The 13,985-nt window shown below is 45.8% G+C and overlaps 1 protein-coding gene across 4 annotated transcripts in view; it reads right to left on the reverse strand.

Moving 5' to 3' along the window:
* Positions 1 to 2,375: 2,375 nt before the first annotated feature.
* Positions 2,376 to 13,985, reverse strand: part of MAJIN (membrane anchored junction protein) — a 30,005-nt gene continuing 18,395 nt past the window's right edge. For 3 of the 4 annotated variants that reach the window (XM_059146664.1, XM_059146653.1, XM_059146646.1), the window contains 7 exons: positions 11,351 to 11,426; positions 11,054 to 11,179; positions 9,965 to 9,996; positions 9,568 to 9,659; positions 8,243 to 8,306; positions 4,073 to 4,145; positions 2,376 to 2,590 (listed from right to left, as the gene is read on the reverse strand). In XM_059146664.1, the coding sequence (XP_059002647.1) occupies positions 2,376 to 2,590; positions 4,073 to 4,145; positions 8,243 to 8,306; positions 9,568 to 9,659; positions 9,965 to 9,996; positions 11,054 to 11,179; positions 11,351 to 11,426 (678 nt within the window). Of the gene's footprint in view, positions 2,591 to 3,206; positions 3,325 to 4,072; positions 4,146 to 8,242; positions 8,307 to 9,567; positions 9,660 to 9,964; positions 9,997 to 11,053; positions 11,180 to 11,350; positions 11,427 to 13,985 lie in introns of all 4 variants that reach the window. The other variant, XM_059146673.1, reaches the window with a different exon arrangement.

Here is a 13,985-nt window from a genome sequence, read left to right on the forward strand (position 1 = left end):
GAAGTGTGCAGCTGGGAAGGCCAGTCCTTTACTGTGTGCCTGCAGGTGAAGGAGCCAGAGTTAGGCTGGTTTTCCTGACTGGGGGGAGGCGAGCCCGGGAGTGGGGCTGGCTTTTCCTCTATCTGCCTTTGGGTGCATGGGCGTGCGTGTGCGCAGCTGTCAGCCCACTGCAGTGATTCTCCCGCGGAATCTCTTCTACCATCTGGAGCACAAACATCGACCTCCCCTCCATCTGCCCCATCTGCAGGCCCCAGGCCCTCCGGGGGCTCCTGCTGCCTCTGGGGGCTTACCACTTCCGAGGCCCAGGCACTGAGTGGCTGGCCGAATGGGTTCCTCAGATCTCCAGACGGCTCTGCTCTCTGGATCTTTATTTGCCGCGTCTGGAGCCACACCCTCCTGGGGATCAGCTTACGGGCCCGCCTCCCCGGCAGAGGCCTCCGAGCAACCCCACCTGGGAGATGCAGCTCTGCTCCGAGGCGTGGTCCTCCGAGAGTGACTGCTGTGGCTTTCTGCGGCCCAAGGTCCAGGGCTGGGGGAAGTGAGATGTGGAAGAAAGCCCGGGAGCCGGTGGAGTGGGCAGCTTATGTGCAGCTGGGGAGAGAGGGATCGAGCCGGGGCTGCGCTGTGGCCGCCAGGGTTCTTCTCTGCTGCGTGACTTTGGGCAAGACACTCCCCTGTTTGGGGCCTTACCACCCCAGCCCTAGAGCTACTAAACTCATCCTAGCTTGTCCCTTATCCACTGCACAGGAAAAGGGTTGAGAAGATGTTTTTCAGGACAAAGGAAGTGACACCAGTAAGGGGCTCCTGAAATACGCTGGGAGGCAGAACTGGGGAGATGGGGGTTCTAAGTCCGTTTCAAAGCTTCATTTTCACTTGTCATCCTGGGGGTCAGCCACAGAGTGTGGCTCTCCTTTGACCCTGGAATAACAGGGACCTGACTCCTGGAACAGTCTGAAGCTGTCAACCCCAGCAAAGCCCGTGGTCTAGTCCAGCTCTGGCTCTGGTTTTACAGGTAAAGCAGCGAAGGCTTAGAGAAGGAAAGCTACCAAAGGTCACAGAGTCAATGTCAGGCCCAAGCTGCTCTCCATACCTGGTGCTAAATTACACTTGGGGCAAAAATGGGGCAAGTTGGAAAAGATCCCTGGTCAACAGTAGCTGCACGGACTAGGGCACGCCAGAGATCAGAAAGAAGCCTGTGGTGATTTGGCCCCCCACACCCCAGGGCCACTGCCTCACTGATTTACTCAGAAAGGCAGGGCCAGCCACACACACCACCCTAGCTTGAAGGTGCCTGAGAGCTCACTGAATCCTACCCCTTTGTTGTTCAGATGAGAAAGTCTGAACCAGAGAGGAAAGTGTAAGGCCTCACTGTAAGCTAGGCTGAGTCAGAGTGGCACTCGGCTCTCTAGATTCTGGAGTTGTGCCTTTCAGCATCTTTGCAAAGTAGGCCATGTTCGGGACCATAGGACAAAGGCTATAAGCGCAACTTGTCCTTAACCTTGCAGTTCCCCTTTGGCCCTTCTCCCCTCAGCACTTGGGCCTGTCTACACCAGCTAGGTCTTCTCCCCATCCCAGTAATGTGGCCAAACAAGGGGACCCCAAGGGACTTCCAACATTCCAGCCCCAATTCTCCCATTGATCACGGGAACCTAGCATCCGACAGATCATCAGTTCTGTTTAAAGACTAGAAGTGACAAGGACTCACTATCTCACAAGGTGGCCCATTCTAATACTGGATATTTATAACAGATTCCTTTGTTCTGAGCTAAACTGAGTTTCCCTAAATTCCCATCTATTTGATCTGTGGCCACACAACCAAGTCTAACCTGTCTGTCCCAGATCAGCCCTCGGGTTACGTGAAGTCAGAGCTTGGGTGCCCCGGGCTTCTCCAGTGGCCCCAACCCCGGGCCAACTTGCAGTTAATCTGAGAAGCTTTATTTTACTTTACTGTCAAAAGCCAGAGGGATAGGTGAGTGGAAAGCATTTATCTCCTGAGAGTGTACTCTGAGGCCAAACTGCGTGGGTTTGGGATAGATGAGATCTTGAGGGTCAGCAGGGCTCAGGAAAGTGAGTCTTCTAAGACCCCATTCTCTAAGCCCTGGTGCAGAGGCTAAGGTTTATAGGCGGGTATGGACCCCACCCACCCAAAGCATCCCCCCAACAGTAACTAGGCAAACCCAGGGGGAGGCTTCAGGCTTTGCTTCCCCGTATCTTCAGGAAAGAGTTTGCTCTCTCTCTACTTCATGAAATTCAGTCAATAACTCTTCATAAATAATTTATTTTCATTAGGATCCTAAGTGCTGGAGATGAAAGACCTAAACTGGCCCTTAGAGCAGTACAGCTCTCAGACTGGAACATTTTAGGAAGTTCTTTTCTTAGTGTTTTAAATTGGAAAAAAAAAAAAAATCCATTGTAAAGGGGCAAAGGATAAGACAAACCCACAAGGGGACGCCGGGAGTTTGGAGCCCGCGTTCCCCATGACAGAGGCCGGAATGTGAAAAGTCAGTGCGAGAGGACACTCTTCCCCTGCTGCATCTGGAAGGCTCACTGGCTGCTCCTTCTGAAGAAATAGCGAAAGGGGAAGAGAGATCTGTGGAAGGAGAGCAGGATGGTTTGAGATTCGGGAGGTCCCTCCCTTCTCCCAGTCCCATTAAGGCTCCATTAACTAGGGCATTTTTGCTTTGGGGAATCACTGTATGGATTCAACTCTGGAGCCGCATTTGAAAAGGTACCCAAGTTAGCTGATACTCAGGAGTGGGGCATGACGAAGGAGAATTGCAGTGGGGCGGCTGAGCTGGAGAGAGAGAAAGGGATCTGCGGACTATCTTCTGCAGAAAGGACTCTGAAGACACAGCCTGGATGCAGAGGGGGAGAATGGAAGCATTTTGGTAACCAAAGAGTCCGAATGACCCAATGGTAAGACTCGTCTCTGTCCAAGCAGCATTTGTGGAACGAGGTCTAATGCCAGGCACATTGCGGGGGGGGTGGGGGTGGGTGGGTGTAAGAATGAACAAGACACAGTCTTTATTAGATTCAGTTAGGGCCCTTGTGCAGAGTCTCACTTCCCTCAAGTATCCTGGGGGAAATAGAGATTATGCAGGTAATCTGTTTTCTTTTCTAACTTCCCTGAGAGACTCGATGAGGCTGACTCTGGAGCTAGACTGCCCTGGGTCTCAGTGTGATGGTGGGAGCGACACCTGTCCTACCTTAGAAACCCAAAGAAGCCACTGGTTCCCAGCTCTGGGGGTCCTTTAGGTGGAGGTGGATGGTTTTGCTGCAGTGGGGGGATGATCTGCTGGGCTAGGCTGTCCTCCCACTTAGAATCTCCAAGGAAAACAGGGAAAAAGTGTTAGTTTGCGGACTGCTTTCATGGGACATCGTGTGGACCAAGGGCAGCCTTACACCAAGACTCGTTTGTTCTGACCTTCCCAGTTTCATCTCCGCTCTGGAGATGTTCTTCTAACCTTGGAGTATTTTCTGTTGGGCCCCTGAGAGTTTTACACTGCTCAAGTCCTAGCCACCGACCACAGATGGTTTTCGCATGGAATGATGACTTGTTGAAGAACTCACGTGCTTACATCCCAGCATCTGTGATGACTACAGTCCATACCGAATCCGTATGCTAGACAACACCTTAACATGCATTCCCAGCCCCTCCCAAGCATCCACTGCACCTTCAATATTAACACTAATGCCCTGAAGGGAAGAGGTGGAGAGACAGCTTCCCAAAGATAAATCTTCAACGAGACAAAAAAGTGAAACACATCCCTCCCAACTTTTCTGCAAAACTTATCACTCCACGCAGAAATGTTTTCAAATAGTGTGAGCATCATTTTCACCATCAGAAGCACAAGAAGTACATGAATTGTTTCCCTTTGCTTCTCTTTGGGGAGCTTTTATTATTTAAGGACAGGCCCCCGGACCCGGAGGATGGCCAATAGGCATCTCCACCAGAGCAAGACACATCGCCCAGCAAGTGTGCCCAGACTCAGAACTCCACGCTGCTCTGCTCATGAGAGAACTCAAGAGGACAGGACGATTATTTAAAAAGAATAAAATTCCCAGAACCTACCCTGTTCCTGGATATCAGTGGTGTTAAATGTTGGGGTGTCCTGCCATTCCTGCTGGGTTTTTCTTTCTCCATTCTGATAAAAAGAGGACCAAGAAAAGTTTTTAAACTTTACTCCTATAGAGCTGAATGCTATTTGTTGACTGTTGACTGGTGGTTAGCCAATGAAGACTTCATAGGGCAAGTGCTATTAGAATGGGGACTTGATGGCTGAGTGGGATTTTGTCCTAATTAGGGTGAAGAGATGGTCAGGGAGAGTAGGACATTCTAGACAGGGACATGATGTACAAAGGCACAGTACATTAACAAGTAAATGTGATGAGTGTGGCTAGAACTGGGACAGTGAAAACATGACTATGGCCTAAGCAACAAGCACAACTACAACTCAATCTTCTCCCTGGGCTACTCCATTGTAGAACTTCTTTTGTACTTTGAAGGGGACATCCTATAACCCAGTTCCAAGCCCACAACATTTCCAGTGGACACCCTGATATTCAGATTCATGGTTCATGTATTTCCTTTGGTATTTTCTGCCAACTGGCCATTCCCCTCACCTGGAAAGGACCTGAGGGCCTGACTACTGTAGCAGTGCTGAGAAGCTCCTTGAGCCATTGTGCTGGTGAAGAATCCTACAGCAAGAACTACGTAGACTGGCAGGTGGGGCAGGAGGCAGAGGTATGATAAGCTTCTAGGAAAGTTAGGATGTAGCCCCCATCCAAAGCATAAGCTGTATTTATTTTCTTTCTTTCTTTTAAGATTTGATTGATTGATTGATTTTTGAAAGAGATAGTGAGCGAAAGAGAGAGCGCACAAGCCAGGAGGAGAGGCAGAGGGAGAAGCCCACTTCTCACGGAGCAGGGAGCCCAATGCGGCTGATCACCAAACCCTGAGGTCATGACCTGAGCTGAAGGCAGACGCTTTACCGACTGAGCCACCCAGGCACCCTAAGCTGTATTTCTAAGAGAAACTTTTCCACAAAACCTCAGATTCCAGAAAACATAGGCTGCTACTTAAGTAACATTCCTATAAACATGAAAGGGCACTCTGGGGAGGAAGAAAACCATCTCTGACCTCTTCTGCGTCTCCAGGAGCACTGGTTTACAGGGATACAGCTCTGATTTGTAGCTTGAGGAAATGATTCTTACAGATTTAATGAAACTACGACTAGAGCTTAAATTCTGCTGCATTGGCCCTAACGAAAGCATCTACTTAGGCTGGCAGTGGGGAACAGAAGGGCAGAGGCCCTGGGGCAAAGGTAAAGATCTCCTGACCAGGGGAGATTCCCCTTACAAGACAGTCTAGCATTTGTGCTCTCCTGAAAACTTGACAGATGTCTTTTTAGGCAAATGTCATAAGAAAGGAAAAAACACAGCCTGAAATAAGATTGAGGGCACCATCTGGGACTTCCAGCAAGACATAATGCACTTACAACCCAACACAAGGTTGTTCTCTGTATGTTCAGGGCCAGATCTGCTTAGATGTACAGTTGAAGCAGAGGTGGCAAAAAAAAAAAAAAAAAAGAGAGACAAAAAACTACACACATGACAATCTGTTTTACTTCTGAACTCTTCATCTGCTCTCCCCTACTTTTTATCCTTAGGAAGTGTGGGATCTCTAGTCTGGGACCTGAAGTCATAAAGGGAATGGGTCTGCTTTTCCTTCCCATTCCCCCCAAAACACCTCTTATGAAATGGACACCTTATTCAGATACGTGTTGTGTTCTAAGCTTTCCCTGTACCAGATCCTAGTGGTGTCATGTTCAGACATGACCGTCCACACTGACTGTGACCCAACACCCTGAGTTCCCCAAAGAGGAGAGGAAATATTAAGCATTGGACCACAGGAGCAAATTCAATTTTTCCAGCTCAAGTGACTTACACTGAGAGTTACTGTGATCAGTCTAATTCAGGAGAAATCCTCTCTCCGGGAACAGGGTCTACAATGGAGACCGTCATTGGGCTTTGAGTCAAAATCAATAAACATGTTCCTTTTGGGTTTTTTTTTTCTTGTTTTTCTCTAAACCGAGTATCAGGTTGAAAAGGTAATTATGGGGGCGCCTGGGTGGCTCAGTGGGTTAGGCCACTGCCTTCGGTTCAGGTCGTGATCCCAGGGTCCTGGGATCGAGCCCCACATCGGACTCTCTGCTCGGCGGGGAGCCTGCTTCCTCATCTCTCTCTTCCGGCCTGTCTCTCTCTCTGCCTGCCTCTCTGCCTTCTTGTGATCTCTGTCAAGTAAATAAATAAAATATTAAAAAAAAAAAAAAAAAACACCAAAATTTTAAAAAAAAAAAAAAAAAAAAAAAAAAAAAAAAAAAAAAAAAAAAAAAAGAAAAGGTAATTATGTTGAGTAAGAAACTGTGGGTACTGTTCTTGAGGGAGATGATGTGTCAAACTAAGAATAGGAAGGTATGAAGGATAGAGAGGGAGGGAAATGTTCTTTTAATAGTAATTCTCTGGGTTGTATAAAGCGTCTTTGTTCTTCAGATCTTCATGTACTCCTCCTGTACTTTCTCATGTCTTCTTCTTCCTTCTTGAAGGGATGGGAGTATAGAAGAGGGCAATCACCTGCCTATCATCACTCAGTGGGCCACTCTGCACAATGGGTCCTGTGCCCTGCCCCTACTCTGAGAGGCAGAGGTCCGAGTCCCTAAGGGTTCTCTCTTCACCCAACTAAACAGTAAGTTACTGGAAAGAAACCAGGTTTTACGTGTTTGCATGCATCCCAGCAACTAACACAATATCTTGCAAACAGGAGGCAGAATAACCATTTAGAAATGAAAATCACATTGGGTGCCTGGGTGGCTCAGTGGGTTAAGCCGCTGCCTTCGGCTCAGGCCATGATCTCAGGGTCCTGGGATCGAGTCCCGCATCGGGCTCTCTGCTCAGCAGGGAGCCTGCTTCCTCCTCTCTCTCTCTCTGCCTGCCTCTCTGCCTACTTGTGATCTCTCTCTGTCAAATGAATAAATAAAATCTTAAAAAAAAAAAAAAAAGAAATGAAAATCACTTTACTTTTCTACTTTAAAAATGTTTTAGGGAAATTTTTAGGGAAATCCTGTGCTCTTGAAGGCAGCCTTAGGCCCTTCATGATCGAGCCTGTGCCAACCTCTGCAGTATAATTTCTTAGCACTGTACTTTCCACTTAAGCCAGCCCCAGGCACACTGGCTTGCAGTCACCAAGTGCGCCGTACTCCTTCCTCTTGGCCTTAGTTCTCTGAGCTCCTCTGGGAGCCCTGCCTCACACCCACCTGATTTGGGTGATGTTCCCCTTTGTGGTTCCTTTGTTCCCCGTACTTCCTTTATCCCCGTACGTAGCACCATCTATCAATAATGATCTGCCTAGCTTTATACCGTTGGCATTTTTAGAGGAAGGCACGATACCTCTAACACGCGGCACGCAGTAGACACCCAGTAAGTCTGCTGAATAAGTGCACGGAAGGTGTTGGCTCTGTGACTGGTCATGCGACGGGACTTGGGAAGGCGAGGGAGGTGAACTAGGAGCATTTAAATGTGGAAGGTCGGAGCTACTTTAGAGTGATCAGTGAAAAGTAAGAAAAAGGCACAAATAGCGGCTATTTCAAGAGGGGAAGAAAAGAAAAAGAGCGCTCTTCTAGAGACTACTGTGGAACAGAGGCTCTGAAATGGAGTAGCAGCAGATATAGGATATAGGAATAACAAAATGGGGAATAAGCCTCACAAATGAAATCGAATACTACTGGGATCAGCCCGTGGCTGCCCTACAAAGTTTTCTCTTACCAGTACCCCATGCTGATACACGCCTAGCTCATCTATGAAAACTAGATGTTCCCAGGCTCAGACCCCAGTTAGATGATGGCAAAAAGGTTTCTAAAATGAAAAAAATTCTCCATCGGATCCCACCACAATTCAAGAGACCTGTTTTCTTATCTCACTGCAGAGTACAAGAAGCAGCCTTTTAAGCTGAGAAGAAAAGACCTTTTCACAAAAGGATTCACCCACGTGCAAAATGCGGCCATTTGGGGGACAGGTCACGGCAAGGCTGGAATGGTTGGATGTTGCTCTGCAGATGGTGAAACCTGAGAGTGAGTTCAGTCGGCTCAGTCTGTACTTAGGACCAAGATGCGCTGGTAACAGGAAGCCTGACTTGTAACAGAGCAGGAACAGCCAGAAGCCTTAAAGCCTCCATTTTGGTGCTTACCCTCCTGGTATCCATAAGGGGCTTCTTTTTGCTGGGGCCTTGGCTGGAAATCCCCATCTTGGTCCTGAGTGGGGGAAAAGCCCAGGAAATGTTACTGGCAGCAGCAACATCACCACATTTAAGCAAATGTGGCCCAAATGAATATTTCAGCAGGTTGGCTATTTTTATACCACTCCTGGCCTGCAGAATAAATCGTGTGGCCAAATTCTCTTTGGGTGCTGCTTTAATTCACAGCAGAATCCCAATTTGAGATATTTAGCAATCTGGGGTTGAGAAAGGAAAAATGTGATTGCCGGCAGGTAATCGGATTTTTAAATACTTGCCTGCCTCAAACCCAGAGAAAGGCAAGACTGAGGCCTCATCCCCATGGAAAATTCAGTCAAACAGAACTGAGCAAAGCTTCATACCTCCAAGTACCTTCACATTCCACCTGGCTGGGAAAGAAATTTCCTAACTCTTCCCTGACATGTGCATTTGGAGGGTAGAGGGCTCAACCCCCCCTCATGGTCCACCTTTACCACTCCTGTGTGAGACCGCGCCATCCCAGGAAGGGAGGAGCTGCTCTCTGTGAACACGGGCTGAAAGCACACTGGGCTGGAGGGCAGACCACATCTTGGATTATTCTAGCTGCCGTCTCTGGGTGCTAATAAGAAAAGACTGTGTTCCTTACTGATTCACTCTGTCCCTGACAGAGACTGGGAAGAAGAAGGTAAGTAACCCCCACGACAGCAACTTCGGCAGGTTAGGGATGGGCTCAACATTGCCGCTAATGTTGCAGCATCTCACGCAGTAATTGGTACATAACCTCTTACAGACATTCCCATTTTAGCCTTAATTGGTACATAACCTCTTACAGACATTCCCATTTTAGCCTACTCTATCTCTTAAGGTAGAATTCCAAATGTTTACAGCTTACTAGGTAAAATAGAATTATATATATTTTTTTTTTCTCATTCTTTTGCAGGTTTCTCTATGTTCTTGTATAATATTTGGGGACTTCCCAAAGTCTTACGCTTTCTGGTAGTATGACCATACTAAATGTTCACTAAGTACGAGCCAGATTCAACGGTATAGATCTGATTGCATTTCCTCCCAGCCATTGTCTGATGAACAGAAGAATCCCATTTTGCCGAAGAAGGAATCGTGTTCCAATTGTATTGCAAACATCAACTTGCCTCCTTTCCTTAGTCCACCCATGGAAATAGGCAACTACCAATGAACCCAAGACAAAAAGTGACTCACTGAAGGTCAGGATTGCGTGGCAGCAATCACTGGCAAAGCTTAGCCAGGATGCAGGATTTAGACTCTCTCCCAACACCACTGACCTGTCCAGCGCTGGCCTGCTGGGGGAGCTGGGCACTTCCACTCGTTTTCGTTTCCTCGTCATGGCTCCTGCTGCTTTCCTCTCTGCTAGGACCTTCAGAGAGGAACCCGCCTCCTGTGACTCCTTTTCCAGAGCTGCTCACAGTTCAGGAGGGCACAGTGAAGAGAACTCCCCATCTTTAAATTGCCAGAAGTGACTTTTAACACCAGCTTTTCAAGTAAGGACAGGCATTCTGTTAGAGACGGTCTCAGAAATCTAGCCACCAGTAAAAAGATGGTCTCATTCTAACTGCATCTGAGCAGCGACCAAGGGGCAGAGGAAGAGGTGAGAGCAGAACCTTTTGGACAACACAAGGCAATAAAGGCAATTGTTATCTTGTATAGAAAAGGCAAACTTACCAAGCCAAGAGGACTGTCATTTATTGGCTCCCCTACAATAGGAAATTTAAATGTCATAATGGTTCAAGATGTTGTTTCTTTTTTTTTTTTTTTTAAGATTTTATTTATTTATTTGACACACAGAGACATCACAAGTAGGCAGAGAGGCAGGCAGAGAGAGGGGGAAGCAGTCTCCCTGCTGAGCAGAGAGCCTGAGATCATGACCTGAGCCAAAGGCAAAGGCTTAACCCACTGAGCCACCCAGGCATCCCAAGATGTGGTTACACTTGGATTTCTGGCTATCATTTATTTCTCAGAACTTGTCCTAGACAAAAACCTGTGTCTGCCCTTCTTTCTGCCTGATACCACTTTTGGTAGAAATACAATGTCTTCAAATTCTCTTCCTCCCCCATTTTAGAACTATTGTCATCTATAAACTCAAAAGTATTACATTCGTACTGTATTCTAATGATATGCCACTTAAAAGGGAATGATCCTTACTAAAAGAAACAAGATGCAACTTCAAACATCAGTGATAAACAAACTGGGGAGATATTCTGAAGCAAGGCCTTTGCACTCTTTTCCCAATAAAACTGGAAGGTATGTTTGTCCCTCTGAGTAAAAATAGCAATGGCTTTCAGAGATTAAAAATTGGGAATGCCTTTAAGACATCCCTAAGGTGAAAGTCACTGCATACTCTAAAGTGAAAGGAGGTATTTTTTATAATAGATCGCTTTCGCTGAGTGATTACTGTCAGAGTTTGTACTCCTTTTCACCTACCAGTATGTATATATATTTAATCCTGTTAACAACCCAACGAGATAGGTACTATCCTTATTCTTCACCATTTTACAAAGAAGGCACAGAAAGATTAACTAATTCATCTAAGGTCATACAACTGTTAAGTGGCAAATCCACCAGGATCTGAACCATACAGTCTGGCTTGGAGCACTCGGTTCCTAACCTCTGCTCCGTGCAGTGCTGGGGCCCAGTCTGGCTGACTATTTTGCCATACTGAGCGTGCACTGCTAACCCACGGACATTCACTGCTAACCCAGGGACATTCATCCCTATTTCTTCTCTACCTCTCACTCCCATCATTCTACTTACCAGGTGACAGGTTTTCATGAAACCATTTCATCTCCACATATAGAGTGAAAACAAATGGGTAGGGGACCAAGACAATTTCCCCATGCTTGAATTTCAGGTGGGACACTCTCTCCCATTTGCTTTTATCTGGAAAACGGTGCTAAGGAGTGAGGAAAGAAATCAGTCCGTATGAACCCTTGATTACTACTTTAAGGATAAGACCCTCTCCTTTCCCTGGTTTGGCCTGTGGGTTTGTGGCTTCCATTTGGATCTCCAATGTGATCTGCAGCTCATTTCTATCCAGAAATGAAAGGATACAGGGAAATACAATGAAGTGCTCTGTAGCAAATGGCTGCAGATTGTCCAAGTTTCCCAAGACTACACGAATAGAATCCTGGAAAAAAAACAAACCAACCAACTTGAAATGACTTTAATACTGTCTGGTCCCGGCCAATCTTTCCGTCTATACCTGGCGCTGCTTTTTCTATACTCTGTATTCCATTAAAGTTGAACTATTCCCTGAACATGCCTTCTGTTTCTCCATTTCTGTGTTCCTGCAGAGTCTGCTCCTCTACCTGAAATGCCCTTTCTACCCATCAGCCTATGTCCAAATCTTACCTATCCTTTAAGGGCCAGTTCAAAAGCTATCTCCTCCGGAAACTCTTCCCTGATTTCCCCAAGTTGTAAATTAATTAGTCTCTTAACTTCACAGTAGTTAGCCTTGGATCTTTATTACATTCCATCCACATATGTTTTATTTTCCTTACTGAGAGATCTGGAGCTAGAATATACACCTGATTTATTTTAGCATCCCTTCTATGGTGTCTACCTCAAGTAAATGTATACTGACTGTGTGAATGAATAATACTGGTATTTATTGATTTGTAGTTTTTTTACTTTAGCTTAAGTTCAGCCTTTTCTTCTACTTTTTAAAAATCTTAACTGATTAGTCTCTAATTAACCTATGCTTATTAGTATTCACCAACTAAACAGTTTGGTATCATAAAAAGACTACTGGATTTCTATGGGGAAAACACCTGAATTTCAGTCTTAATTTGGTCATTTCTCTAAGCCTCGATTTCCTTGTATTGGGGCTCACAGAAGGCAGAAATGGTGCTTTATTTATTTTTTTAAGATTTTATTTATTTATTTGACAGACAGAGATCACAAGTAGGCAGAGAGGCAGGCAGAGAGAGAGGGAGGAGGAAGCAGGCTCCCCACTGAGCAGAGAGCCCAATGCAGGGCTCAACCCCAGAACCCTGAAATCATGACCTGAGCTGAAGGCAGAGGCTTTAACCCACTGAACCACCCAGGTGCCCTGAAATGGTGCTTTATTTATCTTTGTATTCTCTGCACTACCATAGTATCTGGCTTATAATTTTAAAGTTTATTTATAATCTATATGGCCGACATGGGGTTCAAATTTATGATCTCAAGATCAAGACTCATATGCTCCACCAACTGAACCAGCCAGGAGCCTCTGTCTTATAATCTTAATAGCTAACATTTATTGAATAATCATGATGTCAACTGTTATTGTTACTATACACATTAACAGTTATAGAGACCTTATGAGATAGGCACTCTATTATTCCCTTTTTATAGACAGGGAAGCCAAAAGAAAGAGAGGTGAAACAACTTATCCAGTTCCACAGATAGTAATGGTGGAGCCAACATATGAACCCAGGCAGTGGGGTTCCAGAGTTTACCCTCCTAACCATGAAGCTCACTACCTATCAGTAAACATTTTCTGGATAAATGAAAGAGGATGGTAACGTCTGACTCAAAACTGAGAGTAAGAACATATAAGAAGCACTTAGAAAGATTTGGTGGGCTCATAAGTGCAGACAGACGCTCTCTAGCTGTGATGATATATGGAGCTGCTCACTGCGTGGCCAGCACTGCACACATCCGACTCGAATCGTGACCACAGCCTGGAGACAGGGGCTTTTATGAACTTCACTGACAGGTAGAAAAATAGAATACAGGTAACTTCCCCCAAATCCCAGTGTGAAGGCAGAACCTAACTCAGATCCAGATGTGACTGGCTCTAATGTCTATGCTCTCTCCACTTTACTATGCTGCCTTTAGTTTTTCTCTGCCCGAATTAACTGAAGCAAAGTAAAATAAACACTTTCTACTCACTACTAAAATAAGCAGAAAACTGTCATGGTTCTATATTAAAATAACTGTTAGTTATAATGATGTCTGTGAGCTCCTACAAGAGCCTAACATATCTTTCAACACTTAGCCAAAGAGGGATGCCTGGGTGGCTCAGTCGTTAAGCTTCGGCCTTCAGCTCAGATCATGATCCCAGCCTCCTGGGATCAGGTTCTGCATCAGGCTCCCTGCTCAGTGAGAAACCTGCTTCTCCCTCTCCCACTCCCCCTGCTTGTACTTCCTCTCCTGTTGTGTCTCTGTCAAATAAATAAATAAAATCTTTTTTAAAAAACAACAAAAAAACACTTTGCCAAAGAGCTATAGATAGATACCATACCTTAAGGCTATGACTTAAATTTCTGGTTTCATAGAGTTTTGTTTGTATATTTCATTGTATTCAAATTCTTTGAAATATGGCAGCAGATGTGTTCATAAATTAGAACAGTCCTAAATCACTGAGTTGTGAAGTTAGAAGACAACCTAATTTAGCACTCTCATTTTATGAATGAGACAATTAAGACCACGAGAACGATTTGCTAGGGGGCTGCACAGCTAATTGGTGGCTCAGCCAGGGCTGGAATCCAGGGCCAGCACCCAGGGCTATAACTCCTTGGACAATGCTTTCACCAGTTTACAAAGCTGTTGACTTGCTCGATCTTCTTCCTGTGGGAGAACCTAAAGCTGGGTAGAAAAGGAATGAAAATGAAGTGGGAATAGAGCAAACTGCAAATGTTTCCAATTAAAGCGAAGGCACAGCAGTTTTGTCTGTGTATTTACAGTTGAGTTTCCTGAA

Source organism: Mustela lutreola, chromosome 1 (assembly GCF_030435805.1).
Source record: "Mustela lutreola isolate mMusLut2 chromosome 1, mMusLut2.pri, whole genome shotgun sequence".
Classification (NCBI taxonomy): domain Eukaryota; kingdom Metazoa; phylum Chordata; class Mammalia; order Carnivora; family Mustelidae; genus Mustela; species Mustela lutreola.